The 17,737-nt window shown below is 54.9% G+C and overlaps 2 protein-coding genes across 6 annotated transcripts in view; one reads left to right on the top strand and one right to left on the bottom strand.

Moving 5' to 3' along the window:
* The window catches only part of PDPR (pyruvate dehydrogenase phosphatase regulatory subunit), a 36,798-nt gene extending 31,814 nt beyond the window's left edge, over nt 1-4,984 (top strand). For all 3 annotated transcript variants that reach the window (XM_027618153.2, XM_027618152.2, XM_027618154.2), the window contains one exon: nt 333-4,984. In XM_027618153.2, coding sequence (XP_027473954.1) covers nt 333-737 — 405 coding nt within the window. In that variant the 3' untranslated portion in view covers nt 738-4,984. The remainder of the gene's footprint in view (nt 1-332) is intronic.
* LOC118356433 (pyruvate dehydrogenase phosphatase regulatory subunit, mitochondrial-like) lies at nt 2,659-17,045 on the bottom strand. Of its 3 annotated transcripts, none has more exons than XR_004819729.1 (5): nt 16,825-17,045; nt 9,299-9,587; nt 8,017-8,150; nt 5,766-5,947; nt 2,659-2,793 (listed from the first exon to the last, which is right to left on the bottom strand). XR_004819729.1 is itself a non-coding variant. In XM_035724986.1 (5 exons), exons 2-5 carry the CDS (start codon nt 9,520-9,522, stop codon nt 2,745-2,747), a joined length of 561 nt encoding a protein of 186 aa, XP_035580879.1. In that variant the 5' UTR covers nt 9,523-9,587; nt 16,825-17,045; the 3' UTR covers nt 2,659-2,744. The 3 variants fall into 3 exon arrangements, 1 of the variants encoding a protein (XP_035580879.1); XR_004819730.1 differs by having other exon boundaries at nt 5,766-5,911; XM_035724986.1 differs by having other exon boundaries at nt 5,766-5,911; nt 8,009-8,150.
* Between the last annotated feature and the right edge of the window lie 692 nt (nt 17,046-17,737).

Below are 17,737 nucleotides of genomic sequence, written 5' to 3'. Positions count from 1 at the left end.
AAAATTAAACACCTGTTTTATCTGTTCATAATCACGCACTTTCCTGCTGCGGTTTCTTGTACAAACCTATATGCATGGGCTTTTTGTCGAGATTATATAAAAATAGTTTTTCTAAAATAATTCTAGCAAGTACATTCGGAGGATTTTTCTTCCTATTTTTTTCTATGTGGTCTTGTGGTTGAACTCTGAAAAATGTATGCCTGTTTTATAGAAGTTCTCTGAGGTCTTTTAATATGGTGAAAGCAGGTTTTCATGTGGTGGGAAAGCCACACGGGGGGTGAGTGCGGCCTCCAGTGCGGCTGCCCCGTGTCAGCCTTGCCCTTCTTCCCTAGGGGATGGACTTCATTGGCCGAGATGCCCTGCTGCAGCAGAAGCAGAATGGGGTGTACAAACGCCTCACCATGTTCATCCTGGACGATCATGACACTGACCTGGACCTCTGGCCATGGTGGGGAGAGCCCATTTACCGCAACGGGCAGTATGCGGGCAAGACCACCAGCAGTGCCTACAGCTACACCCTGGAGCGCCATGTCTGCCTGGGCTTCGTGCACAATTTTTCTGAGGACACTGGGGAAGAACAGGTGGTGACAGCAGATTTCATCAACCGGGGGGAGTACGAGATTGACATCGCAGGACACCGGTTCCAGGCCAAGGCAAAGCTCTACCCGGTCACCTCGCTCTTCACCCACAAGCGCCGGAAGGATGATGTGGAGCTCAGTGACTTGCACGGGAAGTAATGGCCACTAGCCTCGCTTCCCCACCTGCCCACTCCCGCAGGGCTCCCACCGCCCCCAGCTCCTTGATGGGATTTTAAACTTCACCTGCTTTTAAATCTTTTGCTTTGCAGGCTCTCTTCTCCTTCCACCTTCCCTCCTCCCTTTTGTACCTTCCCATCCCACCCACCCTCCCAGCGACCCCTTCACCCCTCAGATTCCCAGGGCGACATGAAACATGTCTGATGGGCAGGACAGGTGCGAACTCCACTTGTGGAAGTAGGTAACCATGACAGTCTGATTTCTAATGTCTCGAAGCAAGGGAAGCGGGTGGTGTGCAGGCCTCCGGGCACGAGTCCCACTCCCTGAGGCTAAGTTTTCTTGGAGCAACCTGTTCATTTTGGTGGGTCGTTGTGTGTCTGAATCAGCCCTGTGCTCGAGCCCGCCCGTGCTGTTGCGCCAGGCAGACCATTCTCCTTTTCCATTGGGCTGTGGGTGGGCACCCTGATACCTCTAGCAAGAGGTTGACCATCTACCTCATTCATGAGAGGCATCACGTGGACGTTACCTGGTCTCTAGCAAACAGCTGACCTGGCTCCGGCCTAAAATCTTCCTCCTGTCTCAGTCAGCTCTCTCTCTCAGAGGGTTTGTTGGCCTGAGTAAACAAGCCGGTGTTTGAAAGGGAAAAACCATGTTGCCTTTTGTGTTGCTCTTCCCAGCTGAAAGGGGTCTGCTCTCTGAAGGTGCTCAGCACCGAGGTGGTTTCCCGCCCTTAGAAGGCTGCTGCTGCTTCCTGCCGCTCCGAGCTCGGTGACCCAACCCAGCATCTCCCTCACCGGTCCCTTGTTCAGCAGGCACTGCTGTCCCTTTGGAACAGGGCGGGTGTGTGCTACCCTGGTGAGGAACCAAATCTTGCTGGCCGTTCTGAGTTTGAGCGTGCTGCTGGCCTCCCATGTTTGGCTTCCTCTGGCCCAGAACAGGCAGATGCCCCCAGAGTAACCCCAGGGGTCTGTGGAGAGGGTACGTGAGTCGGCTGGCTGCCTGCCCAGCCAGCCGGCGCTCTGGGTCTCTGGAATGGAAAAGGGCCTGGGGCGCCAGGAAGGCCCTTCCCCCCCCCCCCCCCCCCCCCCCGTGAGGTAGGAGGTAGGGTCTGCGCCCAGCCTTTGCTGTTCCAGATTTTAAATCTTTGTCGTCGTAACTTGGAAGCATTAGCTCTGATAGGCCTCTATACTGAAGAGTCATTTGTTTTAGAGGAGCTTAAAATTCTCAGGTGGGTCTGTCTGCTGTGGCATCTCTTGGGGTCTGTTTAATCAGACAGATTCCTTCTAGACACTGCTTGCCATTTCCCCAGACAACTACTTGACTACTGACTGCTCAAAGAGGTCTCAATTGATTAGGTCGTTAGAACTCTGTTTCCAGAGAGCTGCTGCCCCTGCGTAGGGAGGAGAAAGGGGCAGGCGGGTTGCCCCGCTGCAGAGCAGAGTGCAGCAGCTGAGATGCGCGTAGGAGAGCAGGGACTGGGCGCTGGGCTGACTCAGCTGTGAGCGGCAGGGGCCCAGCTGACCAAGGAACTCGGTGCTAAAGTATCGAGGATACACAGAGTATCCTGTGCTCTGTGCCACGCTCGTCTTTGTAAATGAAAGTTTAGGGTTGAATCTAAAAGACATTCTAGATTTATGTGTTAATTTTATCTTAGCCATAAATAAGGGTCACAAAAAGACTGGCGAGATGTTAACATCCTGGGGCATCACTTGTTTATTGAGGGCCCCTGACACACACATTTCACTTCTGCCACTTTGACACTCACCCCTGAAGTCTCTTGCTCAATTCAGACATCATCAGTGTGAATCTAGTAGTTTCCCTCTTTGGTCCTAACTCTGAAGGGGGTGACTCCTGCCTCCCTGCACACCAGGCAGTCAGGCCACGCGCACTTACCTTGTGTGATCACTCATCTCTCGCTAGAGATCCCTCAGATCTGGACTCCCAGACTGGACGATGGCTGGTCCTTTTTTTCTCTAAAATGATCTGCCGTCACCTCTTGTGCTCTCTTGAGGGAGGGGCTCTACTCTCCTTTTTAAACCTGGAAACACAAAGTGTACCAGCCTAAAGCAGATGAAAACTCACGGCTGCCAGTCTCCTGTGGCCCCTCTCCGCCCCTGGAATACCTGCTAAGTCCCTGCTTACTCGCGCCACATGGAAATCCTGGTTCCCAGCCCTGCCGTGGTCACTCGTCTTATATGGAAGCTTGCAGCAGACACACTGCTTGTCCATAACAATGGCACGAAAGTCAGGAAAGCTCTAATTTGGAAAATTTAAGAGCAAGGGACAAGAACTACCTGCTAACCTGTGTTGGAGCCACAGACCACCACATGGGCAGGACCTGCTCCAGGAGAGAGAACCAAACTATTCCCACTACATTTCTAGTGCTCTGCTGGGGGCGGGGGTCCCTCCCTGTACCCCCAAATACAAGAGCTGCCGTTCAGGCCAAGGGCCCAGAGACCATTTAAGCTCAGTGATTAACCTCAGTTACCCCATTTCTGCAGGAGAAACCCGGTCACTTGGCTTCTCACCAGGAGACATGTCCATGGATTCTACCTTCTTATACAGACCAACACTTTTACCTCTTTCGAAAATCACTAAAGTGAAGTAACTCCACTTTCTCCATTACCCTGCCTCTGAGTGCATTTGAAATGTTAACCCCTCCCCCCCACACACACCACAGATGGGGCAGGAATGACAGCAGCTTTCTAAAAGTGGTTTAGCTTCACTGAAGAGCTGACTGCTCACTTTGCTTTTTGGCTCGGTTTATCCTCTGCCTGACGGACACGTGCTGGCATCAGAGTGAGTCTTTACCCTCCTCTGAGAACCTAAGGGAGATAAAAGGGAAGCTTCTATAACCTTTTGTCTTGGTTCTGACCCTAGAAGGCTGTGTCCTGGCTGACTTTCAGGGGTAGCTACTGGGTTCAATCTTCTTTGTAGCTGCTGGACCAGTATAAGCAGCAAGCATCCCCCTTAGTGTCCAAGGTAGAGGTGTGGTCACTACTGCTTAATACTGAAGAACTTTCTCCTGTTTCCATTTTCTTTTGCATACCCCCCTGCACCCACATCCCTCCCCAAAATGATAAAAGCAGCTTTTATCAGCACGATAAAGGGAACATTTTCACGAGTCAAGAATAGTCATTTGCAGGCACATGGATTCAGGAGCAGCACAGCAGAGGGGCAGAAATGGTAGCTGACAGAAGGGTTGTTAGGCGCTAACCGTGTCCCGCAACGAGCTGTGAGCCCCGACTCTGCCTGGCAGTGCCTCTCTGGCAGCCCCCACCTCGGCCTCCTCCACTGCAAGGTGCTGAGTTGTAAGGCTCCCTCCTCACCCACACAGGGCTTGCATTTGCAGTCCCTCATCACTACAAATGCACTATTTTTCCAGAGAACGGAATATTTTTGTATGTCTTTGCCTTCTGTCCATTAAACACCAGAGTTATTCATTGTATAATATGATTCTTGACTTCTCTGAGCAGAGAATCTGCATCCCTTGAAGAATTACACATTTCTTCATGGGCTTTCTCTTATTTAGATGTACCTATTCTTACCCTTCGCAAACCTTTTCTGCCTTCTCGGTTTTCTCTCTCTCAAGGACAGAAATTACAAGAGGGTGGAGAGGATATTATTAGCATCTGTTTCAAAAGATCTATGCCAGGATTTCCTTTGCACACCAAGAACTGGAGCTGGGAGTACCCTCCCTTTAAGCCCGGTTCATCGTGCCTTACCCCAGAATGTCCCATGGTGGGTGTAGACAGGAAGGATGAAAAGAAACTTCATTTCAGTCTGAGGGTTCCCATCCACCCCACCATAGCCTCCCTTCCCCAGATCAAGCAGGTGAGGGGTAGAAAGTTTCTGCAGCTTGTTTCAATCAGGGGGTTTCTAGCAGCATAGTTAATACTCTCGGGGCTACTCTTGGGATCCGGGAAATGCCACTGTAATGATTGTACAGGGCTGTAACTCCTTATTTACGTTTATAAATGTGCAGTTCGCTCAGCCCCTTTCTGTCCCTGTGTAGCGTCAGCTTGTGGTGCTGAAGACCTCTGAGGCACTTCAGGGGATGGGATTTTTCTCAAGAGCTCTGGTGACTTCAGGTACCTAGGGGGACTGAGCATTTCTGCCTCCATGAATGCGGTATTAACATTGTGCACTGTGTTTCTATCAAGCCAGATTCCAATTAAGATTTTCTTTTCATATTACTGTTTGTAAATGAATAAACACATTTTAATTACTCTGGTTGTGTCCACTTGTGAAATGTTCTTCAACTCTAGTAACTCGATAAATATATTTGCCATCACCAGGGGTAAACACTTTCCATAAAACCATTTATACTGTTACCAAAGACGAGAACCATGTGGAAACCAAGGGTAAGCTATTAACCTCCACAGCGTGGTGGCAGCCTGGAGAGAGAGCCTCTATCGTCCTGAGGTTACTCTCTGTTGATGGATCTGACCTCCCCTCCTGCCAGACGGTTGATTACATAGTAAGTACCTGGCTCTTGACATATCACCCATCTCCCTGAGGACCCACACTGGTGTGTGAAACAAACTCTGTATATTCTTAAGTCACACAGTAGGATAAGAAAACAGAAGCACCCAGTGATTTCCACTATACTAACCTAAAAGTAACTGGAATTTATTACCCAGCTATTTTATGAGCAACTACATCTGTGAATCACTAGATAGGCTAATATGTCTTTAACAATCTCATTAACTGGTCTTCCAAACCTACTTGTTAAATTTCCAGGTAATGAATGGCAAGCATTCAAAACAAAAGTACATCCCACAGGCTTCAAGACTAATTCCAAAAGAAGAGTTCTCAAAACATTGTGCACAATGACATTTCTGGATATCCCACAGTGATTACTTTGAAGGGGACAATTCTCGAATTAAGTGTACGTCCTCCTCATTATTAACATACCAGATTACATACATCCATTACACCCCACATCAGCAACAGGGAACTCTAGGAAGGAAGCACCCAGCAAGCAGGGCCTGAGCAAGGAAGACTTACCTTCCAGCCCCTCCACCAAATGAAAGGCCAGCAGAGTTCATTCCCGCCAGCACATGAACTGAAGGAAACTCGCCCATGATGCACCTCATGTCTGGAGTGAAGGTCTCAGGGCAGTTCACCAACTTCAGGACCTCCAGAGTCTCCATCTGGCATGCGACACAGGAAGGAACTCAGCAGGGGCTCTGAGCCATAAAAACAAAGCCAAACACAGGCTTCAGCTTTAGGGAATTCAAACTCTTCTGCTCCTTATGTTTCCCGACTCCCTCTCCTCTCAGAAAATCTCCTGGAAGAGGCTTTCTCAGACAAGCCAAACGGGCCCTAGTCAGAAAGCATATACCACATAAAAGCACTGTCTTCTGAGGATTAGCATTGTAATATCGGGAAATCCAGATTGTACACATGTCACGTGTCTTCATTTAATGTCTCAAAAGCAGTCCACTGACCGGCCCCTGCGCGTCCTGCCGGATAACAGAATCCTCCATCGGGGGACCCCACATCCCATTTTCACTGCACCACGGCTGAACTGCAATGGGAGTGACAGACTGAGGGTGATGCCCGACCCTCCCTTGCCTGACCTCCTCGCTGCCCTGCAAGCATCAAGGAGATACCAGGCCCAAAAAGGGGTTCCAGATGGTGACCCAGAACTCCAGTGAGACAGACTTACCTTACAGAAAAGAGGCCTACGACTCGGGTTCCTCTAGCATCCCAGCAGGTAAGCAATGCGGGGCTCCGCAAAGCACTAGGGACCGAACCAGGGGACCGCGAGGAAGTCAGCAGTTCCAGCCCGGGGCCCTTTAGGTGGGCCCTCTTCTGACTCAAACTCTGCTTACCAACCAAGTACCCGTTGCCATCAAATTAAATCCAACCAAAAGGGACTCGCTCCCGCCTGTCCTGCACGTAGCAGGCCTGACAAAAGCCAGAGGTGGTGAGGCAGCAGGAACGCCTTCTACCGTCTTCACTCAGAGTCCTTGCCTCTCTAAAGGAAGCCTGGCCAAGTGTGAGGTGACCGTGGGGAAGTCAGGCTCATCCACTGGGCGGGGACCAGGGCGAGGCAAGTGAGGCGCCCGCTCTCGGCACCGAGCCGGGGCAGAGCCAGCCTGGGAGCACTGCTTATGTGCTCGAGGGCTACAGCCCCTTCCTTCCCCTCCTCTAGCTCCTCTCCTGGCATCTCCTCTCTCCACGAACACAGCTACCCAATCCCAGCTCCCAGACGCTCAGTCTTAATCGAGGACTTACACACAAGGAGACACTTCGCCAGAGCAGGAATCCTATGAAAGGGAAATGCTACAAAACCTCAGGCTGTCATCAGAATTTCCAATACTTCAAATCTCACCTTGCCAACGAAAACTGTCACGGGTCACATGAAGTCTGAGCCGGCCAGCAAAGGCGACCATCCACTATGTTTTACGCTGTGACCCCAGGCAGGGCCGCCTCAGTGGGCGAACAGATCAGGCCACCATCCTTGTCAGGATTAGCCTGGAATTACCTGTGATCTGAATTATGCGGGTCTTCCAAAGAGCAACCCTGACGGACGGAGGCGTCCTGAATTTCATCACTAGGCCCCGCTACTCCCCCAGGACATTTCCCGTGGCCGCCAAACGGTTTCATCAGCCACGACGCGAGGCTCGCCCCTGGGCTCCTGGCCGATCCATCACCTGACGACACGCTGACAGACACGCTTCTAACTCGTGATCGTGCGGGACCTTCCCGTGGCTCAGCCTTCCCCTTCCACCTGCTCCGGTCGTACGGAGCTCACGATTCCCTGGGTTCTTTTCCCTTGCTGACACGCATAAGGGGTAACCTCTGTTTCAGCTTCTCAGTCAGAAGAGGCCTTCAGAGCAACTGGTGAGGTGAAATGCGGCGGGTCGGACCACAATTTCACCATCAAGCACCGAAACGGAAGCATGTCCTTGGCTTCTTCGTTCAGGAGCCAAGCGTGGCCACTTGCTAGACTTCAGTGAGTGAAATAATAGGAGATGGCCCGGGAAGCCTTTCCTATCCTGAGAATGACAGGCTCTGGAAAGGATCTGGGGTAAGGACGGAATCCTCTCGGCGGGTAGGGAAACTGGAGACAGCCCAACACGCTAACAGACTTGCCCCAGGACAGACCCTGGCGACTGGCAGAGCCCGGCCTAAGACCCGAGCCCTGACTACCAGATCGGCAGGCCGACGCGGCGTCGGGCCACACACGGCACGGAGCACCAGAGTCTGGGGCACAGGCGGACCAGTACATGGCGGATTACCTGCTTACCTGTCTGGATCCCCGTCTCTTGCTCTAACTGGTGGTAGAGTTTGTTGGAATAGTCTGCCATCTTCTGCTCGATGGTCAAGTGCCTGGCGGTGCTCAGGATACCAGCACAGAACCTCGTAGAGCCAGCAGCCAGCCTGCAGGATGCATCCAAAATGCTATCAGGTACACTCCCACAGCTGTGAATGCAACTAGTTCAAAGATCCTCACTACGGCATCGTCTGTCATATCAAAAGATGGAAGCAGCCTACGTATCCACCGACATGAGCGGGACTGAACAGGCTGGAGGTCCCCTCTACAATGGGATACTCTACACGGCCATTAAAAAAGGAACGAGAGAAAGCTTTTATGCAACAATACGGAACAACCCTAATGAAAAAAGCAAGGGGAGGGACACTGTTTAAGGTTTGCTACCAACTTGTATAGAAAAGAGAAAAAAATAATAAACGAATACCCGGGTACACATATACAAACTGACCGATACAGATTTGCTCATATAATGACTCGGGGAGTATCTGGAACGATACACAAGGAACTTAACTTGCCTCCAGCGAGGGAACGTTCCAGCTAGAAGTCAGGGGTGGGAGGCAGACTTTTCCCTGTACACACTCTTTTACAATTTTCAATCTGACTCGTGTACATGTATTGCCTATTCAGAAATAAATACAAAGGACGTGTTAAAGGTCATCCGATTTCTGGTAGGCAATAGAACAGAAAAGGGACATTAGGGGAAAAGTGAAACAACCTGAACAGAGCATGAACTTCAGTTAATACTAAGGTATCCACACGGATTCACTGCATTTCTAGTTGATCCCACCCGAAGATGTTCCTCCGAGGTGCACACGGGACCCAGGCCTACAGACCGCTGCACTACCTTCACGTTCATTCTGTGAATCTACCACCGCTCTCAAGTGAGTGAGTTCAACGGGGAAAAGGAACAGAGATCAGGCAGGAGGCAGCCAGTTTCATCTCGGCTCACAGAGGAAGCTCCTGAGCCGCAGGCTTGATGTCGCTGTGTGACTACAACGAAGAGGACAAGACGGCGCGGTGTGCCGTGACCCTGGAATGAAACGCACCCTCTCTAGAGACCTGGGTGTGCTGGAAATCAGCCACCTCTGTCCAAGCCGGAAAACACGGGCGGTTCGCATCGCAAAACCGCGTCCAGGGGATGTGGCCTGTCTGTGGTTCTTGTCCTGCGACTTGGCGCCAGTCAGCTTAGCTACCGGCGGGACAACATCACCGGGAGGGGAGGGGCTGAGGGGAGCCCACGCAGGCTGGTCCTTACCTGCCCTGCTCCAGAAGGACAACATCCTTCCACCCCATCTTGGAGAGGTGATAGGCCACGGATGTGCCCATGATCCCACCACCACAGATGACCACCTGCGCCTGGGCAGGCAGGGTGACAGAATGCGCCTCGGCAGCCGACGCGCCGCTCCTCCCCGACGACCAGTTCTGCCATCCTCGGCCGGTCCTTTGTCTTCGGACCACCGACAGCAACCGGTAAGACATCACGTCTGCCAGCAGCTCGGCGGTGCGCTCTCACTCGGCTACGGCGGAGACCCCCGACATGCACACTAGATGGAGAAAGCAACCAGATTTCATTCCACTGTACTCAGGGCACAGGATTACTGAGGAAGGGAGAGGAGGCCCCAAAGAACGCTAATCATGCTCTCGGCCAATGTGTGAGGCCCTGCGCAGTTCCAGACGCTCTGCCAGCTGGAGAGACAGCAGGGGACAACGAGGGGGGGGGGGGCCTGCCTTTATGCACCTTTCATTAGAGACACAGAGAGGGAGCGGATGTCTGAGTGTGTGTGAGGGCGCCTATGGCAGGGGCGGCCCAGACACAGATAAAACAAGGAACAAGGCCAGTGTGCTGGAATACCCGAAGGCATATGTAAACTAGGATGGTCGGGAAGAAGGGGACATCGGAGAAGAGACCTGACGGTGACCAGGAATCAGCTGGATGCGTCTTCCGGACAGAGGCGCAGGCACGTGCAAAGGCCCCGAGGGGAGGCCGACCCTGCGGAGTCCAAGCACAGAAGGGAGGCCAGTGTGCCCACAGCATGAGGAGTGAGGCGGAGAGGACCCAAGACAAGGCCGGAGAGGGAGGCAGAAAGCAAGGACACACAGCGCTTGGACGCCATCGTGACGAGCTGGGATTCTGCTCCGAGTGCAAAGGAAAATACTAAAGCGGGGAATGAAATGATCGGATATGCTTTTCCAAGATCAGTCAGGCTCCACGGCGGCGGGGAGTGGGCTGGAGAACGAGAGGAAAGGCAGGGCCAGGCAGCTGCTGCGGTAGTCCTAGAGGGAGGGCCTGGGGGCTGAGACCCGGGCGGTGGCAGTGGAGTCAAAGCCACGGCTGGGTGGTTCTGGAGGTGAAATGACGGAACTGACTTGCCAACAAACGGGATGTTAAAATGGGGCAAGGGGAGAGATAAGGATGATGGCAGAGTTTCTGGGGTAAGCAACTGGTGCCACTTACTACAGTGTGAAGGGCTAGGGATGGGGAGGGAGGCGGGGAAGGAGAAGGAGCGAGAGGGAGGCTGTGAAGGGGTGAAGGCGCGGGTGCACAGACAAGCGAACGTTCCCCTCTGAGAGGTCAAGTGCAAGACGCCGGGCGGGCACGCACGGGAAAAGGCCAGGCAGCAGCTGGACATCCAGGCCGGCAGCCAGGGGAACACGTGGGGTATCCGAGACCCGGCACGCCAAGGAACAAGAAGAGCCCTGAGGCTCCCCAGCAGATACAGCTTGGGAAGAGAAAGAAAGTACCGGACAGAGGACACAGCGCTGGGCAGACGCACAGAGCATCCGGACAAACAGAGGTGGTGCAACAGACCAAGAAGGAGCCGCGGCAAGGCAGAAAGAGAACTGGGCAGCGGTGTCCGAGAAGAGAGAGAGGAAAGGGTTTTAAGAAGCGGTTCGCTACGGAGGGTGCCCGGGGGTGCAGCAGGACGGCCAAGGGTCCGCCCGCTGGGACTTGACAACAGAGGTCCTTGGTGTCCCCAAAGAGAACATTCCCAGGAGAGTGCTCGGGATGAAATCCGGACCAGAGCAAGCTCCAGAGCGAGGAGATGAGGGAGTGCAGACCACTCCTTCACTTTCTGCTCCGAAGGGAGTGGAAAAACCAGGCAGCAGCAAGAAAAGAATGCGAGCAGAGCAAGGTTCTTGGTCTATAAAGGCGCGGGCCGTGGAGACTGTTTCACGGCTGGCAGGAAGGGCCAGTAAAGGGGAAAGAGGTGGGTCCGGAAGGAGAGGTGGTGACAAAGAACGAGGTCCTGGAAGAGAAGAGAGAGAGAGAGGACCCAAAGCCGCAGTGACGGACAGCGTGCGCCGGGTCTGCACAGGCCACGGGCTGGAGGGAGACTCAAGGACCGGCAGGCCTCCTCCCGGAAGCAGGGGAGGGTTAGTCCAGGTGGGCTTCTCCCGCACCCTCGGGTGTCACATGCTGTGACCGAGCACACGTGTCTACGAGACAACTAGCATCCTAAGGCAGAGAAGGGAAAGGGTACGGGATCGGGCCCAGGGAGAATTACTCTCCCGGCAAAGCAGAGGCCTGTTCGGGAAACCGCAGACAGACCTGCCAGGAGACGGAGGGTCACCGAGCGTGGGGAGAGGGGGGACTTCAGAGGAGAGCCCCGGCAGACAGTGCGCCCAGCGGCATGCCACTACCAGCGCGGGCCCCACGGCGGGCCCCAAACAGCCCAACTTGTCCAAGGCCAAGGTGCCCGTCCATCACCACACAGCATCTCAGGACGGAGACCGAGCAAGGCCTACACCGCGTCCCAGGATAAATCCCACCCAACCAGGGCCGATGACTCGGCCACCTGGCGGTAGTCACCAGGCCTCACACCCTCGGTCCCTGTCCAAGGGTCTCAAGACAGAAGCTTCTTCCTGCAACCTCGTCTCCACGTGACTAATTTCTGTCCCTCCCTCCGTCTCTCTCTCTGCGGTCCTCCCCTCCAGACCTCTCCACCGTGCCCTCCAGCACATCCCTCCCAGAGTTAAGCACCCGGCCCTTCGCCAGTACTGTCTCACCTGTCCCCACGGGGATGCAGCTCTTCTGAGGGAGCGGCCATCGCCACACGGCCAGCCCCACTTGACTGAGCTCGCCACGCGGGGTGGGGGGGGCGAGTATCCTCCTCCTCCTTCCTTCAGAACTATTACTGCTTGGTCACACGCGAAAAGGCCCAGTTCCTTTGGGGCTCAGGCTAGCAGGCACCCCCTGCCTAGCCCCGGGGCCACTGCGGGTTCAGCCTCAGGCAGATCTGTCTACATTCGGGTTCTGAACCCACAACGCTCCTCCTCTCCCAACCTCGGACCCCACCCCCTCTCTTCCTCCCTTCAAAGCAGATAACCTGTCTCATCGCATCCCCTGAAACTCCACCGATAATCCCACTTGCATCTACAACCATCTCTCCTTCCCTGAGAGGGTCAGGAGTTCTCAGGAGTTCGTCGCCCCACAAGAGCCACAAGAGCCACAAGACCCCTCTCCCTCCTTCCCTGGGACCCAGCTCCTCTCCCACGTACCTTCGGTGCTCCGCTCTGACCCTCGGCGTTTTCATATGCTCAAGTCCTCCCCACCCACCAGGGAAACGGAACAAAAGCTCCATAACTGTCTTCGAGTAGCGTCATTTTAAAAATTCTAAATGGTAAAAACTATGGTCTTGGCAAAAAGCACAAACATAGGAGGCAGTAATGACTTCCCATCAGGGTGCCTGAATATCCAACTCCTGGCTTTGGCGCAGGTCGTGGTCTCGGTGTCGGGGGGATCGAGCCCCACGTCGGGATTCTCTCTCCCTCTGCCCCTTCCCCCACGCACAGGCACGCACGCACATGCCTGCGCTCCTTCTCTCTCTCAAAAAAATAAATAAAATTTAAAACGATGATTTCCCACCATACAAAATTACCAGTCCCGATGTGCTGCCCTGCTGCCCACCTGAGTGCCGCCGCCTGTCCCGGGTCCTTCTTTCCTTACTCCTCAGTGACCGCAGAGTCTGCCGGCCGTCAAGCCAGAACGGACTTTTTTTTTTTTTTTTAAAGATTTTATTTATTTATTTGACACAGACACAGCGAGAGAGGAAACACAAGCAGGGGGAGTGGGAGAGGGAGAAGCAGGCTTCCCGCCGAGCAGGGAGCCCGACGCGGGGCTCGATCCCAGGACCCTGGGATCATGACCCGAGCCGAAGGCAGTCTCTTAACCAACTGAGCCACCCAGGTGCCCCCAGAAGTGACTCTTAATGTGATCTCACAGCCTGTCTTTTCACTTGACAAATACCTTCAGGAAAGGGCTTCCTACATGATCTGTCCCCTTTTCCCCGTTTCCAGTCTGTCCTGAACCCAGAGCGGTCGGGCTTCTGCCCGCCAAGCCAGGAACGCTGCTCTCACCAAGAAGGCTCACGTCGCCAACTTCCGGGGACACCGGCCCCACCTCACATCCTCTCCACAGCACTGCACATCGCCCATGGCTCCCGCTACTCACACCCTCTTTCCCGGTTTTTATCCTGACTCCCACCACCCTGGTCACGTCTTCGCTGGCTTCTCTCCCCGGCCCGTCCTTCCGAGTCCATGTCCCTCACGGTGCTCTGGGACCAGCTTCTCCCCTCGGGCCACCACTCTCCAGGGGGATTTCACTGCCTACCGTGACCGAGAGCCCACCCCACAGCGGCCCCGACCTTTGCGTCTGTACCTCTAAGCAGAACAATCGCATGTCCACTTGGGCTCCTGAAGGTCAACCTGGGCACCTCCGACAGGGAAACCCATCCTCCTCAATCTCCAAATCTGCTCCACTTCTGTGTCCCCCAGTGACACCATATTCGAGAACCCTGGGTGTTACCCTGGGCTCCTCCTTTCTCCTCTCCTCTACGCAGCCAACCAGCGAGGACTAACAATTCCACAGCCACGTTTCCCTCATTCCCACTTCTCCCCATTCCCACCGCAGCTACCTGAGTACAGGCCGCCACCCTTGCTCAGATTACTGCAGAGGCTTCCTCCCGGGACTTCTGAGGCTTCTGTACACCGTTCTCCCCAACACCCCACAGTCCTTACACAGGACTCAGAGCCAGTCTTCTCAAAGGCAAATCGTGTTTCACGCCCCTGCCTAAAACCCTTCAATGATTTTCTGATGTCCTCAGGAAAAGGCAATCTCCTTCACAGGAAGGGCAAGATCCTTCACTCCCTGGCTCTCGTTTCTTATCTCTGCTCTCTTTCTCTGGAGCCACACGCAACCACCTGTAATTGACTCCTCAAACAGGACAGGATTCTGAAACCTCCGGGATCTGGGCACGCTGTTCCTCTAAACCTAACAGTATAGTTCCTGCCACTCTCCCCCACCCAAAGGTAACTGCCTCAGCTCTCGGCATATCTGACATCTTACCAGACCTCCTCTCCCCCAACACGGGGTCAGGTGACTCTTCTATGTTCTCCCATCACACCCTGCACTTCTCCCAGCACAGAGCTTCCCGGACTGTGTCACGGTCTGTTCGCCAATCAGGGAAACAGCACAACCACCCTGCTGAGAATGTAGGCTTGAGAGAGAGGCAGACAGCCGTGCGTTGGAAAACCTCCCCCCACCTCTCATTAGCTCTTTCAGCAAGTTATGCCACATCCCTGTGCCTTGGGCTCCTCATCCATAAGGTGAGCTAGGACTACCCACCTCACACGGTTGCTACAAACACTCGGTCAGACAGGAAGGAAAAACATGGCAACGGGCACCTAAGCAGCACTCAGTAAGTGGTCCTTTTTAGTCTCCTATTATGATGGAGCTCTCTGGGAGCTGAGACCAATTATATAACTTGATCATGGTTTTCCCAGCATTCAGGGGAGGCACCTAGGAAATACACATTGCCGAACGGCTGCGAGGAGAGAACACACGAGAGGGGGGAAAGTTCAGTGAGGACTCTGGGATCTCAAGGCTAGGCCCTCAGATTTGAGGGGATATCTAAATCACGTATAAGAATTCTTTAAAAAAGAAAATGGTAGTATCTTCATAGGCAGTTACAGTCGGCCAGATGCCGCTTCATGCCTACAAGGGACTTAAGGCTCACAACCCTACGAGGTAGACACTAAAGTTTCTTTCCTACACTTGACGAAGCTGAGGCACAGAGAAGTAACTCATCCGAGCTTCTCTAATGCCGGTGAGGGGCAGAGCCAGGAGTCAAACCCTGCCGGGCTGGCACCGGAGTCTGCCCTGGGATCTTTCCTCCCTCCTACCTTTCAAACAACATCAGATGAGTAAAGAAAGGGTACTTGTGAGGACACATCCCCTGGCAGGATAAAAGGAACTGCAAATGTAGCAGAAGACACACGACAACAGTTGAGGCTCAAGATGGAATAAACAATGTTAAAAACTTAGGGTGATTAAAAAAAAGCCTAGGGTGATAAGAACCAAGAAAAGGATTTGTGACCCTGTGTGCAACATGACCTTCAAAGAGTCACTGAAGAGGTGAGGGCAAACAAGAACAGAAAAGGATTTAAAGTGGATGCAAACAAAGAAAGGAAGGCACCAGAGTACCCAAGTAGGTTTGGCAGCAAAACCAAGGCAAAGTTTGCCGGCAGAGAAGGGAAAGTCGGTAGACAAGAAACTGAAGATGTCAAAAACAAAGAAATAAAAGTCGTAACCACATTTAAAATAAACACACACACCTCAATATATACATGTTAAGTTTTAAGTAATCTCTACACCCCATTCGGGCTGGAACTCATGATCAAGAGTCACATGCTCTTCCGACTAAACAAGCCAGGGGCCCCAAAAATAAATTACATGTTTTAAAAGCTAAGATGACCCTACAGTCTTTTCTGCTGAGAAGAAAAGTATCTGCCAAGCAACCTCGATATCGGGACTAGGTATGCTCACATCCGCTTCCACCAACATGAACAAGAGGGCAGCTCCAGGTCCCTCTGAGCTGCTCCTCTGTATGGTCACAGCGTGTGCACAACCGGGCCGCTGGGGACTAGGAAGCCCGGCGGGTGGAGAGCGATTAACAACATTTCCCACACCTGCCTCAGCACAAGAGCCAGCAGCACATTTAGCCCACGCTCCTTCTCTGGAGAGTGGATCCTGCTGGTCCTGGGTGTGTAATTCTCAACAAGTGCCACCAGCTGATCAGACAAGTTGAAGAAATTAAGACAAATCGCTAGCGCTGGCCAAGTGTGCCCCGTGGCCCGGCTCCCCTCCTCCTTCCCTCCGCGGCCCCGTACGTCACGCTTACACACACCGGCAAACTGCACTTGTAGATGCCCGAATCTAATCTCAGTGTCCTTCACATCGGTCCCGAGTGGTCACACATCACGAAGTCGGCTCACGGCCCTGGGCCTACACTCTTCCCCGTAACTCGGCCGCCGCACTCTGCAGCGGTCTTACAAGTGAGGGAGGCACAGGCGGACCGCACGTCTCCAGGCGGGAAAGCAACCGCACCCGCAGTGGAGGAAGACCGGGCGAGACCCGCCTCATGCGCGCTAGGGGCTTGCCCGAGACCGGGAGCCCGAAGCGAGGTCACCCCGGCCGCTCTGGACGTCGGCCTGAGCCGGCGGACGCCCCCTGAGGAGCCGGTGCGCAGGCCCCGGGGCGGCCGGGCACGGGTCTCCGAGGCCCGGACCACCTCGGCCGGACGGAGCGCAACCGCGGACAGGCTGACAGAGACGAGGCGGACCCTCTCGGCCCGGGCCGCCGGAGTCCCCAGGCGACTCGGCGCAAGCGACGCGAAACGAGGGGCGGACGGGACCACCCCCGAGGGAGACCAGAGAGGAACGGGGGACGCGGAGACGCGCGCGGAGGGGAGGCCAGAGCGGCCCCGCAGCTGTCTTCCTTACCTGACGGGCCCCCGCGGGCTCCGCGGTCAGCAGCACCCCGGCGGCAGCGGGGCAGCAGCCACAACAGCTGCGGGGGTTGGGGGGTCCCGGCGCCAGAACGCGGGGAACGGGGAAGGGAAAGGGGCGGGGCGGAGGGAGCAAAAAGTTCCGGGGAAAGCCGGGGACCGCGACCTTCCGCGCTTTACGGGCCCCACAAGGGTACGCCGGCGCCAGATCGCTCCCGCGCACGCGCGCGCCGTGACGTCCCCGCGGCGGCCCCGCCCCTGCCACGTGGGGCTTGTTTGGGTGTCGCGAGGCCCCGCCCCGGGCCTCTGGGCGGCAGCCGCGGGGTCCGGCCCGGTTGACCTCTGCAGGTGGAGCTGGGACGTCCGCGGTGGGCCGCTCGCCGTGCCGTGCTGTGGGGAGCGCGGGGCTTCGCTCTGCCCTCCAGGCGCGTTCCCACTTCCGTCCCCGAGTGGGTCGCGGCTCAGAGCCACTCTGGTCCAGGGCGCCAAAGGGCGTCTTGGACCCGCAGGCGCTCGGCTCCTCCTGGGCGAGGCTCTAGCGGAGCGCGACTGAAATCCGCTCCGCGGGCCTGGCCCGACCTGGGAGGCGGGATTTAGAGGCCCTGAGCTCTGGGCCGGTCGTCACTCTGCGCCTTCCTGGCTTGTCTGGGCCGAGGAAATGCCAGTCCGTCTTCTGAGAAGGCCCCGGTCCAGCCCTCCCTTACTGTCAGTGGCCCCGTTTTCTTTCCCTTGTGGAACTCGTCACCCTGTACAGTCTGTGTTGGTTGGACTGCCTTTCCCGCCAGTTGCAAGCCCTGCCCTCTCTCGACAGAACCTCAGTCGTGGGCACGGCTGCGTTCCCGGCACGTGCAGCCCTGCTTGGCGCGTCGTCCAGTCACTAGCTCTTTGAATGGAGAGCGTTCGGAGGG

This window comes from Zalophus californianus, chromosome 17 (genome assembly GCF_009762305.2).
Source record: "Zalophus californianus isolate mZalCal1 chromosome 17, mZalCal1.pri.v2, whole genome shotgun sequence".
Classification (NCBI taxonomy): Eukaryota; Metazoa; Chordata; class Mammalia; order Carnivora; family Otariidae; genus Zalophus; species Zalophus californianus.
Note: the sequence above shows the minus strand (reverse complement) of the source record. Positions and strands in the feature narration are given on the sequence as shown.